The sequence below is a fragment of the Oreochromis niloticus genome, linkage group LG11 (assembly GCF_001858045.2).
Source record: "Oreochromis niloticus isolate F11D_XX linkage group LG11, O_niloticus_UMD_NMBU, whole genome shotgun sequence".
NCBI lineage: Eukaryota > Metazoa > Chordata > Actinopteri > Cichliformes > Cichlidae > Oreochromis > Oreochromis niloticus.
Window position 1 is genome coordinate 18,148,578 of NC_031976.2, and position 20,416 is coordinate 18,168,993.

General features: G+C 41.3%; 1 protein-coding gene across 2 annotated transcripts in view; it reads right to left on the reverse strand.

The window, feature by feature from the left end:
• The window catches only part of fhod3b (formin homology 2 domain containing 3b), a 92,192-nt gene extending 75,254 nt beyond the window's left edge, over positions 1 to 16,938 (reverse strand). Inside the window, exons 1-3 of one of the 2 annotated variants that reach the window (XM_005472467.4) lie at positions 16,350 to 16,938; positions 9,536 to 9,642; positions 4,076 to 4,140 (exon numbers count right to left, since the gene is read on the reverse strand). In XM_005472467.4, coding sequence (XP_005472524.1) covers positions 4,076 to 4,140; positions 9,536 to 9,642; positions 16,350 to 16,514 — 337 coding nt within the window. In that variant the 5' untranslated portion in view covers positions 16,515 to 16,938. The remainder of the gene's footprint in view (positions 1 to 4,075; positions 4,141 to 9,535; positions 9,643 to 16,349) is intronic. The other variant, XM_003454428.5, reaches the window with a different exon arrangement.
• Between the last annotated feature and the right edge of the window lie 3,478 nt (positions 16,939 to 20,416).

The following is a 20,416-nucleotide window of genomic DNA, read 5'->3' on the forward strand; positions in this document are numbered from 1 at the left end:
TGATTCATGCCCTGAGCCCGGATTATAAGAGGTTGTAAAAGACAAGGCAGATAATCCAGCGAGAATGTGTCGCCTCTGATTACAGCTGCCACTCTTCAGCTGGGATCAGTGTGTTGACAGATGATCCTGCTCTCAAAAGGAAATATCAACAAACTTGAGCTTTGAAATGTATGATTTCTACCTCTGACAATAGAAGGCATTTGCTAATAAGAAAGAAAAAGCTTTGCACTACCCTAACTTGTGATGGCTCTCTATGGGTATTACAGTGACAACATAATTTGCAGACTGCAGCTGACAGATTTACCACATCAGATATTTAGCGTTGCATAAATCACACTATTTGGCAGAGGAGCAAGCTCTGATCATATATACTTACCTGACAGTTTGTTAGGTACACCTCTTCAACAACTCAGTCACACAAGTATTAGCCAATCACATTGTAGCATTTCAATAGATGTAGTCATCGTAAAGTTGACCTGCTGATGTTCAAACAGTATCAGAATGGGGAAGAAAGGTCATTTGAGAGACTTTGAAGATGGGATGGTTGTTGATGCCAAAGGGGTTGATATGAGTATTTCAGAAACTGCTGATTTACTGGGATTTTCCACATAACCAACTCCAAGGTTTATAGAGAATGGTCTAAAAAAGAGAAAATGGAAAAACCCAGTGAGCAGAAGCTCTCTGGGTAAAAATGCCTTGTTGATACCCTGAGGTTAGAGGGGACACTTTGGGCCCCTTTGTACCAAGTGAGCATGATTAAACCACACAGTCTACCCGAGTATCATCGCTAACCATGGTTATCCTTTTATGACTACAATGTGCCCATCTTCTGATGGCTCCTTCCAACAAATGACCTCCAAAGTTCCCATTTCTCACTTCAATTCACGTCATGGATGTGCAATCAACAAATTTTCAGCAACTGTGTGTGATGCCGTAATATCAATATTGACAAAACTCTGAGAAATGTTTTCAGCCTCTTGTTGAATCAGTAATGAAGAATTAAGGCAACTCCGAAGGCAAAAGCGGGCCCAACGCAGCCCACTGAGTCTATGTCCATATATGATTCCATGGAAAGCTATTTTGGAATTTTTACTTTGTAATCATTAGCAGTTCTCACAAAGCACATGTGACATTTGTTAATTCTTAACTTGGTATCCCCATTAAAACATTCTGCGGCTCACACTAATACATCTGTCTGTCTTCAGCCTCTTCATGCCATGACAACACAGCAACTCCCGCAGCTTCAGAAACAAAACTGCACTTAAAAAGAGGACTGGGAGACAACAGGAAAATAATCATGAGATTGCTTTAATCAGGCCCTCAATACCACATCTAGTTCACCAACAACAATAACAGCCTAAAGATCTAAACAGGCCGGGCCCGACGCTAACGCGCCGAGAGGGACAAGCTGAGGTTATTGTCTAAATCCCGAGCTGCTATGCTGGTCCTACAAAATGCAAACAAAGCTCAAACTATAACATCTACGGGTTATCCAAAGACAAAAAATGCATCAAATGAAACCTTACGTTATAAATACAAATACCTAAACAGCTTCAGACTGCCTCCACATAGTGCTCTGGATCTTTTATAGTGAGATATCCATTCCACTCTTATTCATTACATTCATTATTGCCGAGCACTGTTTATGGCCTCTAAGCTCCAGGAAGCCTCATACTAACAAGCCAATCTAGTCAAACAGTCACCTGAACATCATAAAAGTGAACACTAGTCATTTAGGCTTCATTTATCGTAAATGTTAGTGATTATAAAACAGCTCAAGATAATGAAATTACGCTTAGCTAAAACATAGTTTAGTGCCAGGTAGGTACTTTTAGTACACAAAGAAACCAGATGATCTCACTTTGTGATTACAACAGCAGCGGATTAGTAAAAAGCAGTTTAATAAACCATTAACTCCTTGGGTGAAGCATTTCCTTCCTCCCCTCTGTTGCACAGATTTCTGTCTTGACATATGCATGTGAGTGCTAATGACTATGATTAAGGAAGCCCGGATTAGGTCTCGCTGTGGTTCATGACACATACACACAGACAGACAAATAGAAAGCTGCCCCTGTGATGAGTACATTTGGAGAAAGCCAAAAAACCCAGATAACATAAACAAGGCAATGTACGGCTTAATTCAAACTTGAAATACACGCAACGAGTTTTCCACAAAATAGTGCTAAATGATACCGATTAGAATACACACTGCTGTAACCAACTCATCACTCATGTTCATGAAGGGGGCCTCTAGGATAAACAGAATATCTTAACGACGTGGGTGTGCTATTCTAGCACACAATCTTAAGTGTGCTTAAGTGCGTAAAAAGTATAAAAATCCAGAGCTTTAGACAATCTTAGTGTTAAAGCTACTTTAATGCCTCCGTACATCTATTACTGGCTCTAGTACAAACATATTTTATTGCAACAGAGTGCAGCTTTTTTTATATTATTGCATGTGTTTATTGATTATATGCAGACAACAGAATGTGTCCAGCTAAAGAACAAAGTCACTGAAATTTATAGGCGTTTTAGAGAAATACTCCATCTGCTAATACAGAGCAAGGGCAAAGCCTGAAGTGTAGCACACCATTTGTGTGTGGAAACTAATGAATTATGTACTACGCATAGCAAGAAAATCACCCAGTAATTCTGTACTCATGGGGCTACGAGGTAAGCTCACTAGTCAGATAAAATTAGGCTCAAATGTCTGGACAATTTACAGTAACAGTGACCACCTCAGCTTGAGGAAATAAATCAGCTAACCACCCAGGCATTCACCGGGGGAGACGAGAGGGGCAACAGGTGGCTGTCAACTTAGAGAGAAAGAGGGTCATCATCCACTTAGAGAAGAGCAGCAAGTCTGTTGGTCACTCCCCAGGCTCCACTAAGCTAAGCCAAGCACCAGCAGGAGGAGAGAAGAAAGCCAGTTCAGTTGTGAGTTGTGTTCAGCCAAATATTCACGAGTACAGCCACGTTAAACGTGTGACATGTTACATCAAGCACTGATTAGAAATGACTTTTGGTTACCCACTGTTATTAAATCAGTATCGTTAACAACAAGAATTTAACAATGCGTAACATATGATAGGTCTACTGTATCAATTACATAATTACAGTGTAAAACACATGAAAGAGAAATCTTTTTTTTGCAATCAACATGTGTGAACTTGAGTGAATCAGGTTGTTTCTCCGTTGTCTCATCAGTCTCTGAACGAGCTGCCACGGCACAGCAATTTTCCCAACCTTTCCATTATCATCAGCAGGTACAATAAACAACCACGAAGGACCCTCAGATAGTTCTCTCATCATAGTGACCTCATTCAAATGAAAAATGTCTGTGTTTTTGGTTCACTTGTACTGCAAGCAGCCAAATATAAAATCTGACAATTTACAGCCTAATAGCCTTTGCAGACCTTGGGTTATTTTTGCACTTGATGCCTGTAGAGGAGGCATGTGTTCCTCCGAATGACACTACCGACAGCCTTAATGCTCTACTGGAAAATGACTTCTTAAAAGCACGTGGAGTAATTTATTGTATTAAAAATATTAAAAAAGGTAACAAAACAGATAAAACCTTGTTGGTTTAATCTTCCCATAAAGATGTGGAAAAATAAAGTAGCTAAATCTAAATCAGAGAGTACAATGCAGTTAGTAAAAGATTAGCTATCCTCAGTTTAATCAAAAGCCTTTTTGTGTGTGAGCGTATGGGTCGGCACACATGCCATGTGCATGCATGTTTGCATATGTTTTCACTCAGCTCTATGCTGGTTCCCTCACATTGCTCAAAGATACCAGGAGGCCCAACTGAACAAAGTGACAGAACCCAGTAAGTCCAAAAACATAAAATGTTTTCAGGGTTTGCTCCCTGCCAGTGCTCTGTGTTCGCAGCGTTGCTGAAACGCTGCTGTCACTTGGCTTTTTTCCACAAGTGCTGCTGTGCAACTTTTACAAGGATCTACATAAAATAATCCACTGGTGACAGAGCTAATTAAAGCTGATGTAGTCAGAAGGAGACAAATTATAGAGTGAAATGTGACAAAGGCAGAGTTTGGAGCACAGTTTTATTACTCACCGATGCACGCGTGAACTCTGACTGATAGCTGCGTTCGAAGAATGATGCTGTGTTTCTTCCCTCGTCTACAAAGAAAAAAGACAAACGGAGATAAAGCAACATGTCAGAAGGTATTGGACCATTGTGATCATTTCAATTTTCATGTGCGTGCCAGACATAGGTGCACATGTTGACAGGATAATGGAGCGGAAAAGCTGTTGTTAAATGGTGCAAAATGATCTTCGAGCCTTTTTCAACAAGTTATTCTGTTCCGTTTCAGGCAACATTTGCAGTTTGAACACAGCAGGAAGCAGATCAGGGAAAAGGTCTTCATCAATGAAAATGAAGGATGGGAGCAACCCTGAGGTCAGCTCCACCCCCTGTGTTAATGGAGATATGCCAAGACCCTGTCACCATCCTGTCAAGAGCTCACAATGTGCGAATGAAAATCAAAAACAAAGACGACAACAATGCCCTCGAATGCTATTCAGCCCTGATAGTGAATGTGAGAGCAGTTTAGTTCCCTCGAAAGTTAATTCTCAGACACTGAAGTTTGTAAAAGTTGCTCTTTTAAGGATGTGCCTGGCATTAATGTATATATTTATTTAAAAGCCCATGAAATGACAAAACAATGCAGGAGTTCAACTCTCAATACTTTGCAGCTCCCATACTCGGTGTGTGGTACTCCCAGAACTAATCATTTAACGGTTTTTAATTACTTTCATTTTAAAAATAAAAAAATTATAAAGAAGGTTGGTTGATCACCCTTTTGCTTGAGGTTAGATCCTTCATTGGGCCTTTAACCTCCCAACTAGCTAAAGAAACACACAAACAAACCTAGCAGGCCAAATGCAGACAAGAGCACAGCAGGTAGAGTTGCGCAACACCCCCCTCCCCTCCCTTCCTAATTTGGCTCACTGACAAATGGGCTTTTATGCTGGCTGCATAGAGTTTGTGTGATTGTTCTGACCGGCGCAGTGCCAGCAGCAGACTGTCACTTTCAAACCGTCGGATGTGAGCGGCTCTCACAGAAAGAGAAAAAACTCTATCGGTGCAGAAGGCAGTTCCTACTGCTGCTTCGTCACATACAAACAGAGTTACTGCATAGCTGCTCCACAGACCCAGACAGACTGACACACTGACATTTATCCTGCCCCAACCAGTCAGCGGGAGGCTGAGCTGATATGCGCACAAGCGCATGACATGACAGGGGAAGTCTGCTTATCCTCACTGTTTATCAAATATAATATCCAGCAACAGGCAGAGGCGACACAGGAGCAACATCTGTCAACAGGGTCCTTCGCTGCGAGATGAAACGGCAAACAGGAACTTTATCCCCTGTGATGCTGTTGAGGCAAATCGGTAACTAGACCCATTTTGTCACGAATGTCTGCTTTCTCTCCGCTTAGCTGCAACAGTATCCCTGTGCTTAACCGAGACCTGAGGCTACACAGGCCAACGTGCTCATTATCAAATTAAACAAACGTGCATGGAATATATGTGAGGTTTTCAGACCCCGACCCCCACCACCACCAATTAAACATGAAAATTGAACACTCCTGCAGACAGTGCTGCAGGCCTGTAAAAGATGGAGCCCAAACCTTCTTAAACAATGAGAACTATAAAGAATGTCAGCTAAATAACAAATTGGGGGCATGCTGGTATATAATAGTGAGCCATGAAAATCTTGTGAGCCAAATTTAAGCTTGATTCATAATATACATGAAGCTTCTGAAATAGGTGAATTACTGAATTACTACTTTTTATAATATCATGAAAGGACTGAATGCAATCTAAACCACTTACTTCCTACTTATGTCATACTTCCTGACCATTACACAAGGCAAATGGTCAAAAGTAGAGCACTTCATAATAGATTAAATGAAAACATATGAACATTGTTATTTAGTATGAACACTTATAAAAAGTAGTGCGCATTTCAAGGCACCAACCAAATGCTCATCATCATCAATTTCTCTATCAAACATAGCAAACAGGAATGCAGCTGCAGAAAGTTAACAACTGTACCTGGCAAAAAAATAAATAAATCAAAATTAAAAAAATAAAACCTTACGTTATTTTCTTTCTTTTTTTTTCATCTTGATTGCCCCTTTACTGCCCCGTTGTACAGCACCCTCATAAAGCTCGGGCTTAATCCTCACACAGAGCAGCAGCAACTGGACCGGTGGATGCCTGCCAGCTCAATGCTCTCTGGCTTTATCTAAGGGAGCATTACTGGCCCTGTTTATAAAACATCACAAAATGTGTACCCACAGAAAGTGAACACACATACTTGGAATACAGTAAAGCCAGTACTTCCCCTCAAAGACCAATTAATGCCAGACAAGAAGGCCCCGCTGAGGTCTACTGACTCAGCACTTCTTGGACACCCCTGTTCGAGAAGGCTCCTGCATCCCTGCGTCTGTAGCGGGACCTCCAGTGCCCGAGTAAGCCAGGTGGGGTAAAGTTTTAAGTCTGACAATTCCTCTGGTTCTTTTCAAGTCAACTTTTTCTCCTTCAAATGAAAACCTTGTGTGCTTCGAGCATCTACGAAACAATGTCCAAGTGGGTCAGAAAAAAAGCGAAAATAAAGAAAGCAGAGCTGCCCTCAGAGACATGAAAGGATGTGATGAGAAACGCTGAATTTCTGAGGCCTTCAGAGCAAGAGCGGATAGATTTTAATATGTCTGACTTTTGAATAGTTGTCAAACACATCAGAAACACTCAATAAAACCAGCAAGAGCATTTTCAGCATATAATTGCTGGCTTTCTAACAGAAATTACATCTACTACAGCGTGAAATGCGAAAAGGTGAAAGAAAATGCTAAAAAATCCACATGCTGAATCCATTATCCAGTCAATAACAGCATTTCATGTTATCCTATAAAGACAAGCCAGGGAATATGTCTTACAATGTGTCAAGCTCGACACATAACTCAACACTATCGCACAACACTGTTTTTCCCCTAAAAGATCAAAAACAAACTTGCTACAACTTTTCTATCCATCCTGGTCCTACGAGAACACGTCCCGCATACTCCACCTCCAACTACAGCGCCAAAAAACTGAGCGTGTGTGTCAATCTATCACAGCTAGAATACACATACAGACTGCCAGGAACTGTGCAGATATGCCTGAGCACGTGTCTGGACTACATGGTCAGTTTGTAACCAGAAGTGGGGTGGTATCAGTGAGGGGACAAGGGGATTTACGAGTCACAATCTTGTATAGCTGAGCTACATAACGTGGCGTGGAAGTGATTATGGCCCTTAAGCTCCCGTGACATGGATATCTCCTGGCTCTCGCAGCGTTCTGTCAGAGGATCATACTTTAATCTGATTGTAAAGACACTAGGTATGACACAGGCGCCTCAGGAATGTAACCTGTCATTAATATCAATTACAGATGGATTCAATTGCCAATGATCAGGGGAGCTCAGAACTATTGCACTACTCCCTTTTCTAGTGGTAGGTGACTTAGCTTAAAGCTAAAATAGTGAAAGCATGATGAAAGCATCATTTTCGCTTGTCAGCTGAAGTTATTGCAGGTTTATTTTGAGATAAACTTGGAAAACCCAGAAAGTAAAAAACAACCCGTTGGTTTTGTCTGGCAAGTCAGCTTTTTCTTCTTCTTCTTTAGGTTAAATGCTTGGGTGTTGTGACTGCTGCTGACAGATCATACGCAGTAAAAATGAGAGCGAAAACAAAACAAAATGGAACAAGTAAGGGTGAAATCCCTCATCAGACCTTTTATTGGCTCAATAATCATCAAATCAAGAACACTGAGCAGTGGGGGGGGGCGTAATTCTGGGCCCATCAGCACCGTAAAAAGCCAATGAGCAGCACTGCCCTATTTTTACTAAATAATTGGCTAACCACCTTCACCCCCCCCACCTCCCAACCTCCTCAGACAACGCTGTGTGGGTTTAATGACACACATCCATACCAGCTCGTGCCAGCTGGCACAACACCGGCCCATGCAGGCTCAGTCTTTGACGAGAGAAGAAGTGGACCACTTTAACCTCACAGCTCTTAATAGCCTCCAATAAGCTCCTAACAATTTCAGCTGGAACTGGGAAAGGCCAGCGCTCCCAACTTCCAACAGAAACACCAAGCCAGAGAGCAGCTTATGAATTTCAAGTTAGACAAATAAATCCATACATGTTTGTGGTCCAGCTGACCAGGAACTTTCATGCCAACCTTTGGTTTGTGATCATCTAAAGTGGGCAGTACATGAAGGATATATCAACATACTGCACAGTACATGAAAAAAATGTATGGAGCCAATAAAGTAAATGGCCAAGGAAAATGTATGAACCAGAAGTTAACCTAACACAACTGTGAACCTTTTCTTCATCCAGCTCCAGGAGCTGTGTCAAGCCAAAGCAATATCTACCTACACATTACACGGAAACAATATAGCTAAATCGTTAGCTGTGAGTGAGGAGGGTGTATACTGTGTAGCTGTCCCAGTGCTCTAAATGAGAATCAAAGTAAAGTCACAAAGAGATGTGGGTGATTACTCATGAGACATGACTAGAACACAAGTGGTTAAGATTACAACCTTGGTGCCACTCGACACAAATAGATCAATTCGTTGGAAATTCCAAGATTTTTCAGTCTACTAAGAAAAAGGGCACCAGTGTCACCACTGAACCAACTTTATAAAATCCTGCAACTGCTACTACTGCAATGTCTTTTAAAAATACAACAAACACAATCATTTTAGTGACCTGCATGCAGATAAAATACCCTTGAGAGACTCACAAAACCTATGTGAGGAAAATCAGACTCTCTTTTTCCTAGGAGACTCTCAGGTGGGGTAAAGACTTTCCTCTCTGCTCTTTTAAGAGGGGCACAGTTCAAAATGCTGAGATTCGGAAAAGGGATCATTCATTCTAGATCCAAAGAAGTATCTTAGACGAATCCCTTTAATAGTATTACATTAGGCAAATGAATATAGTAAGAAGTTTATTAATATGCATTCCCAGTGGCAAGGATTAAATACTATAGCTTTTCCCTGTTTTCCTACCTCAAATCTCTCTTCCACTAAAAAATACTCATATTGTACTGAAATATGCCTGACTGTCAAGATTTTTTTAAGTCAGACTGTTGTAATCAAAAGCTTTAAAATCACTCAGTCCCCCCCAAAAAAAAAAAAAGTATTTGCACCGCTATTTGACCACAGCAACAGGAACAATCTATTCCTGGACAATCAAAATCTGGCAAGCATCGTACATTACTGTATCCACCTGCTAGACCGTGCCAGTCTCACTTTAGTTTTCAGCCTGAGTGGCTCTGGCATCAGTCTGAGCAGCACCTTTTGAAGTGCAAGGAATATTATGGCCAAGTTTTTTAACGCCAGCATCTAGTTTTATTTCAGCTTTTTAAATTCAGCACAGTGTAGAGAATGTTCTTCATTTCGGGGGCTGTGCACATTCACCGAGAGTAGAGACAGAAATGGCGGCGATTATTATCTTACCCTCCATCCTCCTGAAATCCCTCCAGTTCATCTCGCTGTTCTGCCAGCGTAGATTCCAGGTCCAAGTAGCTTCCATTATGGGACAGCTGAAGGGCACAGTCATCGGGCTAGACAGGAAAAAGGAACAGTTAACATGTAATTAAAAATGCTGTGTTAGGAGATATTTATGAGCATTTGACAGTGGAAAGATGTTTTGGGGGCTTCTGAATTGAATGACACACATCAGCTGAACAAATGGCACTGACATCCAGGGCGTTTGAATAACTATTTGTGTTTCACGCCCATGCAGGCACACAACTTTATAGCTACACACAAACGACTCGTAAGAATGTTTGACGAGTAACTTTCTTTAAATATTTTAAAAACTTTGCTGTTTTGATGGCTCCACAGACACATGCGTAGCATATTTCAGGTCTATGTCTGTTCGCCGTGAACCACAGAAAGCTCTTTTACCAGCTCCTGTCAGTGCTCTACAATGAAAAACTGTGCAAGGTTGCAGAGAAGTCATGCAGATTTGAACGAGCTTGGCAGTCTGCTGCCTCATATCTCGCTGCTCTCCTGTCTGATAAACTATCATCACATATGATGACATTGCAGAGGAGGTATGATTTGTCTGGTCTTGAATGGTTGTCATCACCAGACTGTGGTCAAAGAGATGAAGAATGAGAGTGACTGTTCACTTGTCTGGTTGACCTCCAAATTGGAGATATTAACCTATTTATAGTCAGAGTCTGTCAGCTCCACGGGACAGCGGCTCCAACAGCGAAGCAGAGGAAAGGAAAACAAATACCATTATGGGAGGGCGAACATATGATGCGAGTGCAGAGAGTGGCACTGCTCTGCACCATCAACAATCCGAGTGTCTAAACCAACAACGATTTGTACAAATACGTTGAACTCCAGTAACCTGTCTTTTTTGTCAGCCCTCACTTGGGCTTTGTAAAGCAACAAAGGCTATGATACCCTTCCATAAATACTACTTACATAGGCAGCCTGCAAGAATTTCTCTCTTAATGCACAACACATGTAAACATAAGTTTAACATGCAAAACCATGTGTTTTTTAAATCGGACCAGTTATTGCCTGGTCCGATGCAGTTCAATTTCCTTCCACATATGACAGTAACTTAATTAAACGTGAAAGAACAACCCTGGGAAAGACATTACAGCTTTGATCTGTTCAGCACTCTGCATTACTGCACTACAGCACTCAAGGACTGTGTCATATTTGAGAGCTGAAACAAAACATGTGGTTGGTTGGGATAACTTTCAGTCTCTCTCCAACTCACTCTCTGGCTCGGAGCTGTCTTGTTTGCTGCCCAAACCAAACGATTATTGGGAATATAAAAAGATGTAGAAGCGGAGCCGAATATCATCTTTTAAAGGAGACATCGGGGGATGAGGTAAAGCACGGCGTCGATGCAGGAGACAGGTGAGGAGATCGTGCCCTTTCCAAGACATCTGCAAGACTTATTTGTCGATGTTCTTCAGGTGAGGCAGGCCGTGATAGAAAAAGACTTGCGAGTGAAAACAAGCACATCTATTCTGCACATAGTCGGTAGCGGGAATCAAGTGATTCTCCAGATTACAAGACAGATTCTGACCTGACAGGAAAACCAGGCATAGGGGCCCAAGTTAGGCCCATGATTTCTTCTTTTTTTTCCTTCTTTTTTTTATGCCTATGGACTGACATGCTTTTGAAAATAAAAATGGGATAGTAATATGAAATGTTGCATGACAGAGAAGACACTTTAAATCATACTGTATGGACTGACCAGTAGCTGGGCCTTAAATAACCTGTAAGACACTCAACAATCCCAGAAACAACGCATTTTTGTTGAATGTCAACTTTATGTTTCCAAATAGGGTTTCATTAATGTTTGAAAAAATACGTACTACATGACCATGAGTCAGTAGACGTTAGCCTTTTTGTCCATCCATCTATTTTCTTCCACTTATCCATTTCAGACTTACGGGGGGGCTGGAGTCTATCCCAGCTGTCATCGGGAAAAAAGTGGAACACACCTTGGACACGTCGGCAGTTCGTTACAGGGCTAACGCAGAGAGACCGACAACGATTCTCATTCACACCTGGAGAGGACTCACACAGGCACAGGGAGAAAATGCAAACTCCACCGAGATTCAAACCCTGGACCTTCTTACTGTGAGGCAACAGAGCACCAGTGTACCCGGTTTCATTTGGTTGTGTTAATCACTGAGGTGATGCATTGCACCTGCCAGTGTTTTCTTATCACTTTAACTAACCACAGCGATTAGTTAGCTGGTAAACTAGAAATTTGGTAACGTTACAGGCAGCCTGAGCAACGGCAGCAGCCATCGTAGCATCACGAACGGCGCTGCACACAGTAGTTGTGTAAACCCACGTGCGAAATACTTCCCATGATGCACTGAGCATTTCACCTTCACTCACTTCTTTTCACTCTTTTGTATTTACTGTATATACCGCTTTGCATTTAACTACTAGTTATTATTAATAATTAAATGGCTCTCTTCCACAGTGTGTCTTTTGTCCTGTCTCCCACCCCTCACCCCCAAGCGCCCTGGTTCTTCCTGAGGTTTCTTCCTGTTAAAAGGGAGTTTTCCCTTCCCACTGTTGCCATGTGCTTGCTCATAGGGGGTCATCTAATTGTTGGGGTTTTCTCTCTATTATTATAGGGTCTTTACGTTACAATATAAAGCTCCTTAAGGTAACTATTCTTGTGATTTGGTGTTATATAAACAAAACTAAACTGAAATGAATTGTATAAGCTCTATAATTATGTCTGTGCAAATGCCACTAAATTATAATCCAAAAAAACCAAATACATTATTACAGGTAGGTTTATCATTTTGCTATTTTATACTGTATATATTATACTTTAAATTATACTTTACATACTAAAAAAGACGGATTAGATAACAAGACCAAACTGAATATTTGTACTCTTTCTGCTTCACTCTGTATCACAACCTGAACTGCACAAAAACACTGGGCTGAATCTGCAGCTGTAACCAGTAATTAGCCAACTGTGGAACCAAGAAATGCAATTCCCCACACATGGGTTTGACTTGCAGACCAAAATCAACACAGGCAAGAAAAAAAAAAAAACTTGCAGTGAATTACACAAATTTGCCATTAACTAATCCCCATCTGTACACCCATCTTTTCTTCCATATAGCCACAAATCTATCCTCTAACCAGTGTCACTTTAGGTGCTCTTTATATAATCAGTGTGGATTACTTCACAGGAATTACAATGTACAACCAAGCCAGGTTGATGCACTTTAAACAGCCCTTAATCCAGGAATAAATGCTACCAGATTATCAGAGGCAGAGACTTCTTTAGCCGTCTCCTGCCCAGGACTTGAACCCACAGTGGCCCTGTGATGGCCAAGTCCAGAGAAGCAACCACAAGCTCCTCTGCTCACACACTGAGGTCTGGCCTCTCCCTTCAACCACCATACTGTGGTCCACTGACCAGGAAGGCAGTTAAGGCAGAAAGAACTAAAAATAAACACCATGCAATTTCAAAATTAAAACTGCTATCTCACTCCAAATTTCTTTATATTCCAGATGGGAAAGACATTTGGAAAGCTAGCTGTAAGCAGCGATGAGGGGGCCAAGCAGTTCAGCGGGTCATAGCCTGCAGTTTGATCTCATTGTGTTAAAAGTGTGGCTGCAAGCACTGAAGGGAAAAACAAGTTCTCTATTATTATTTATTTATACAAACAAAAAGTGGTGCCAGCACAAGAATGACTGATTTAAAGCAAACAGATCATCAGTTTGGAAACAAATAACATTTTTTGGTTCTTGCTATTCGTCCAAATGGTAAAATGCACTCTGACCCAAAAATGGGTCAAGAGTGTTGGTGACATATGAACTCACTTCCTGTTTGGTAGCGCTAATGGAAACAGGGAATATGGTTCACTAGTAATGTGTGTTAACAGAGCTGCAACTTTGACCAGCAGAGTGATTGACATGTAGACAGGACATCCTTTTTTTTTTTTTTTAATTTAATCACACACAGGGGCTGCCATTCACTTGACCAGCAGAAGAAGACAGAGCAGAGAAAACGGTAAAGACGTCTATATAGCAACCGCAGTGGACTACAAATCAGTTTAGACGATTAACATCTGGCCACTTTAAAAGCTTCACATTTGCTCGATAAGGTGGAGATGCAATTTGTGATATTTCTGTGAGAGCAAGTGATTTAAAACACATTACACCTGATGCATGAACACAAAACCACAACAGTAACCTTAATTTTCCTGTCCAGTCCAAGGCAATTTTTTCCGTGGATGTTTTCCTCTGAAAGGAGCTGAGACAACACTCCAAATTAAGACAACCTCAAATCTGCATGACAATGTGTAAAAGAATTCAAAGGGAGCTCTGACAGGCCTGAAGCAGGAACCTACATTTTGCAGCATTTACCATAACTTCTCATTATGGGACAAAAAAATGCAGAAAAACAACTGTCCCACAAACTGAAATTGGTAAAGTGAGAGTCCATTCTTCAAGACCTCGCTTAAATTCTGTTTTTATAAACTGATGCAAGGCCTCTGGCCAACAAAACCCCAAAATACAAAACACAGAGAGAGAAGAAAGTAAATGAAGGAGTAATGAGCTATTGATTTGCCCTGAAAACCTGAATATTTTGAATAACTCTGGCCCATTTTGAAGAGCATGCCTGCTCTGTCATCTGGTGAAGACAATGCATTATTCACTAGAAAACCAAATGTCTGGGTGAGGTGGGAATTACTCCCTTTTACCGAAGCAAAAAATACCAGATTTATATTATACAAAATGGCCTTCAAGCAGAATAAAAGATACTATAAACTATTTTAAACTATGGTGTACTGTACATAAGACATACCATCACGCATAGGTGGCATTTCAAGTGAGTCTCCCACCCTCACTGAGAGTTTTCACTAGAAAAAATAAACCCTGTGCAGCTATAAAAATCAGTTTCTACAAACTGATGTTCGACTCTGTACAGCTACTTTTCCTAGTTGTCATCCCATGTATAACCCAATCCAGCACATACAACTGATCTCCACTCTGGAGAATGCCCACTGAAAATGACAGCAAAATCCCTAAAACAGCATATGTCAGCTGTTTTGATTGCCCCTGCACCACGTGTTGGCCACGTACTATTTATAACAGAATGGCCTGCACTGTAGGGTCAAGACAGCCTTGCTGTATTCACAAGGTCGCACTAAAGTCTCGTTTTCAAACGTCTGACGGTGTGAATCAGGGAGCTGTTTGGTCAAACGCGACGACGCAGTTGCGTCACCACACCTGACTGTTTTTGTTTATGAGAAGAACAAGGACTTCCCCCTCAACTTACGGCTAACCACCAATGCCCATGTGACCAAATCTCACTAACCAGGCCCTGCACAGCCAACCACAGGTACTCCCTCTCTGTCTGCTTTGCGGTCCAGCTGGTCTGCAGCTAAACTGAGACGGTGCAAAGTACATCGGCTCCTTGTTTGTGTTTTTAATTTTGCCCACTTCCTTTTCAGTGGAAAGCGTCCCCATCCCATGCTGCTGGTCAGACTGAGTAGGCTGCAGAATGAGAGCCTGGCTTGTGGTGATCCACAGCATCCTGAGGCTCCTATGACTTATCTCACCAGCTTGACTCAAACAAGATGGAGTACCACTGATCTGACAGAATGAATAAAGACCCAAATTAACTCCCCATTTATGCAACTTTCCACCCAGACTGAGATGAATGCTCAGTAAAAAGACTCAACCTCAGATGATATGGTCTCTGTGATTTGTTTAAATTTAAAGGTCAGTAGATGGGGCTTCACAAAATCTAATCAAGACGCAGAAATTTGCCAAGACATTTAACTTCTGGAGGCATCCAAAAGGAGAAAAAGAAAATGGGTTTCAGGTCTACTTTTGTCAACGACTGTCTCCAACATTTTGGATCTTGGGAAGGCCATTGTTTGCAACCAAAAAGAATGTGCACTGCTTCACCTCCTCAAAAACCAAGCAGTAAATGGAGCCTGAAAACTGAGGGTGATCAAACACAAATACCTTTCTATTTCAGACTAAAGAAAAGCTGGTTAACAGTGTCAAAATACAAAAAAAAGGGGGGCTAGAAAAAAAACATGTTTGATTAGGAAGACATGTTGCCAATTCAAAACCACAGATCTAATCAGGCCAAGTGGGAAATTACCCTTTTCCATCCTTCAAGAACTGACCAACTGAGCATGATTTGACCCAACCTACTTTAATTCTCCACATGGGCTTCCAGTCTGTCCATTTATGACACTGCAAATAGGTCTGTTTCTCCCACAAATAAGTTGTTCTTTTTCCTTTGAGGAGGTTAGATTTTCAAGTCAAACAATCATTAAGGCTGCAACCACAAATGTATTTTTTGCTTATTTGTTTGCGTCTCCTCCTTTACCAACCACAAACAGGATACTTTTTTCCAAACTTTGAAGGAGCACCTAAAGTCTTGGCAGTGCACAGGTGGGTAATTGATGTAAATATTAACCGATGGCAGCCCCTCCCCCACCCCAAATAATGGGTATCTAATCTACGCCAACACCGCCTACAGTTATTCTATCTATCACACCGAGAATCAGTAACTATTTGAATGCACGTATATGCCCCATCAGCATCCCCTATCAATAAAGTGCTTACTAAGACGCTTGCACATTGGTCAATTAGTTTTGTTTGGTAGTAACACAATCGACCTGTTCAAGCTAATTATTAATTTAGGCGTTGATGTTACATTTTAACTCGTGCTTTTAACGAAACGTGCACAAAAACAAAATCAAGAGGTTAATCGTGCGTTGCATACCTTGTGTGGGGCTTTTAGCAGCCTGTGGACTCCAGCAATCTGATTTATCAGAGGGATATCTTCCCTGAAGGTGTACAGAGGCGGTCTGGTGGGCTCGGGGAAATTGGTGCTGTTAAATGGATCGGTATCATCTAAAAACTGCACCCTGCATATAAATGTAGCCATGATGTATCCATGCAAGGTGAGTTTAGATGATCAAAACAGTGGATGCAGCACTACGGTCTCTGACAGAGGCGCAGCCAGCCCCCCCTCCGGGCAGCGAAGTACCGGCAGGTCTTCTGCAGTAGCAAAATCCTGCACCCTGTTATCCTTGGACCTTCCCCATTTGTTTCACCCAGCGTAGATGTGTCAGGACAGTGTGCGCAAAAAGTCCCAAAGTAGAGATCCGGAGTAACTCGCTGAGATGTCACGGTTAGTCAGTGCGTGGCGGAATCGAGCGGAGCGCCAGTGTCCAAGGGCATTGCGGGCGGTTGAGGTGCTGAGGCAGACTGCGGACGGCACTGCTACACTTGGCGCCTGGTCTATGGGAAGCGGCTCCCTCCTCATGCATAAAGCCTGAGAAGGGACACTGCAAGCCAGGTCCCAGTCAGCCCGGCCAAGCTCGGATTACACGCGCTATAGCGGCCTCCAGTGGGAAAAGCACAAAGTAGCCATAACGGATGCTGACAGTCCTCCAACTCAGTGTTGACAAACACACAGTGGACACCAGAGTTATAACATATTTGTGTTTCCTCATTAGTTTTTATTTTGGTTTCGCTTTGACTTTTTATTCAGTTTGGTTTCAGTGTTTTAATGTTGTTCCATTTTAATCTTTATTACTTTTTTCATTCATGGGAAATGCCAGAGATGAGATTTAGGAAAATAATTAGATATTACAATATAAACAGAGCTTTTTGAAAGCAGTTGACTCGCAGGCTTGTAGACATCCAAACCTCATTAAACGGGTCCTTTAAACCCTCATCAGGCAGTTTGTGATAACAAGTTTTACCAAATTAGAAACACCTAAACTAAGCATATTTATTCTATAATGTTATTTTATTTTAACTGCCTTTTTCAAGGTTCACAAAAGGTGTAGTTTTTCTTTTAGATAACAATTTCTTTCCCCATTTAGTTTTAGTTAACTACGATAACCTTGTTTTTTTTTTTTACCTGAAAAAACACAATGCTGCATACATTTTGGGGAAAAAAATGCTTATAACAGTAATATGTATGATCAAGTTTTAAAAGTAAATTCATGAGCTGTCTACAAATACGCCCTATGGTACATTTCTGTATTACTGAGTTTTATGCTTATACTCTGGTTACTGATGCTTCATGGGAGTGGTTAGAGCAGTTGAAAAATATGAAACAAATCTCCAAACATCTCTACAGTCAGCTGTCTAACGTTGCATAGGTCCACCCTGAGCCTCGAACAGTTCTGACCTGTCAGTGCATGGCCACAGAACCTCTGGGGCTGTCTCTACACACTGGCATTTTGGCACCACAACCTTGGCTGGTATGGGTTGTTGGGTGGGGCCTTCAGGGATACACGAAGCAAGCCTTCAAGGCTTTCTACAAGAAACACAAGAAGGCAAAGTTCTTCTACTATAGCTCTGTGGTTTGGGCTTGTTCCGGGGCACTCCCATGATGCCTGTTTAGACAGGGATCTGGGAAGTTTCGAGGCCAGGTCAAAGCACTGGGTTTTTAACGTTCCTTGAGTTGTTCCTAAGCAGCATTTGTGGTGGATTTGTGGTGGAGGAGGCTGCTGCTACTGAGGAGTGCTTTCGTTCAAGTAGGTGCACTCCACATAAATGCCAGGACTCCAAGGCTTTCCAGACAAACATTAAATTGTTGTCTGTTTGATGTTAATATGGTCATTTAAAAACCATGCACCATCACCCAACTGCTCATAAATCGTGTTTTCGAGTGGCAGCCAATAAGAAGTTGCCTTAAATTCAATTCAATTCAATTTTATTTACACAGCACTAAATCACAACAACAGTCGCCTCAAGGCGCTTTATATTGTAACCCTACAATAATATAAACAGAGGAAAACCCAACAAGCAAATGGAGGGTGATCTTTAAAAGGGGAGGATTAAAACAGATTGTCTCATACAGTAGATGAACTGAGGGGCTGCACCAAGGTCCAGTAAACAATAGGCAAAATAAAAAGCTGAAAGAACTCTTTAAACTACAACAAGCTGTAGTCTGTTTTTTAAATTATTTCCTTCACCTGTCCGTTAGCTCTTCTGGTGTCTTAACGGTGCTTTTCTCTCTCCTCCAGTTTTCTTTAACCTCTATTCACTCAAGCTCATAAAAACAATCCAGCCAACAAAGTCTCCAATCTGGAAAAAAACTTTAAAGATTAGCTTACATTCAGTTTAGTTTAAAAAAGCAATTCTTTGAATACAAACCGACATACCTTGAAATTATCGTCTGAAGCTACAGCTATATAAAGCTATGCCCTAGAAATATTTGTTTCCACAGATGATGCCTTGTAACAAAAAACCTTTGAGAACCACTGAGCTAGACCAGGTTGCCAGCTAAAGAGTGCTCTAATTCACCAACCTGAGCTTGCAGATGAGGAAATGGGACTCTCACTGCCTACAGCAACAGAAGTCAACTTAATATAGACTCTACGGAGCCCATACCTTGCTTTCTTGTTTTGGATCAAAAGTTATATGTAGCACAATTCAGTTCAATTCAAGGCACTTTAAATTTTAAGATAATGATCCTACAATAATAGAGACAAAACCACAACAATCAAACCACCTTTGAACAACCACTCGGTGACAGTGGGAAGGAAAAACTTCCTTTAAACAGGAAGGAACCTCCTGCAGAACCAGGCTGGGGTTGGGGTGAGGGGAAGAAGACAGGACAAAGACACGCTGTGGAAAAGAGAGAGAGATTAATAATAACTAATAACTATTGTCTGCAGTTATAAGTGTTGCATGTGTCTGTGTAATGAACTCATACAGTAAATGCTAAATAGATTAAACCCAGCACTTAATCCTCTTGTCCAGCTGCGATCACTCATCTCAGTACACGTCTGTGTAAATATCTGATTGGTCTTGGTCCCATTCACAGACTACATATATAAACATGGATGCAGCCACTCTGACTCTTGTCTGTTGGTTAGTAAAGTCCTGTTGCGAAGCCTCAAAATGATTGTTTTCATCGTTGGGTTCTTGGTGTGACGTTCAAGGCTTAAATCTGCCTATGAAACTGAGGGCTACTGTGCGCTCATGCACAGGATCAGTGTTGTCTTAATTAAAATCAGTCGGACATATGATAACTGTACTTTGAGTCAAATATTGAACTACCTGGAGTACCACGACTCAACGTTAAATTTCCAGTTTAATTCACTGTCATTAATGCAGGGATGTCAAACATAATGCCCGAGGGCAGAATCGGCCCGGCAAACACTCTAATCCGGCCCACTGGACAGCTTTGGAAAATATGAAGGAGGGCATACATATTTGGACTTTTAACTGCATTTTCACAAGTTTTACAGCTTTTCCTGCTGATAAAGACTTCCCTCACAGCCAGCCAAGTATTTAAGTTGCTAAGTAATAGATTAACAATTAAATGACAGAAAAATGTCTGCTTTTTTATTTTACATATTTTATATTTTACACATTGTCTAGTTAAAAAATGTTATTTTTGTGTAGACAGATTAAACTTTGCTTAAACTTTTTGGTGTGTTATGGTATGGTATGTTTTCAGAGTTTCAACAATTTTTTGATCTAAGGAACAAAAGTTGGTGATTGAACTCTCAGCTATAACCTATAACACTCAGTGTATGTCACAAAAACAGTTTTCTTCAGTTGGACGAATCAACCCTTTAAGGGAGGCCCATACAACCAATGTTATAAAAGTTTTTGAGTGAGCCTCACACGAGCAGTGGCTTCTGTGCATCAACCTTTCTCCATCATAGAACACCGCACTTAGCTCTCACGTTATATCCTACGTTGTATTCGTTCTGAGCTTGAGCTTAAAAGGCAGCGCACCTCCAGTTGATGCTCTATGACACCACGGCCTAGTCAATCCATCACAAACATCTAGTTCATATCATCTCACAGTGTGCG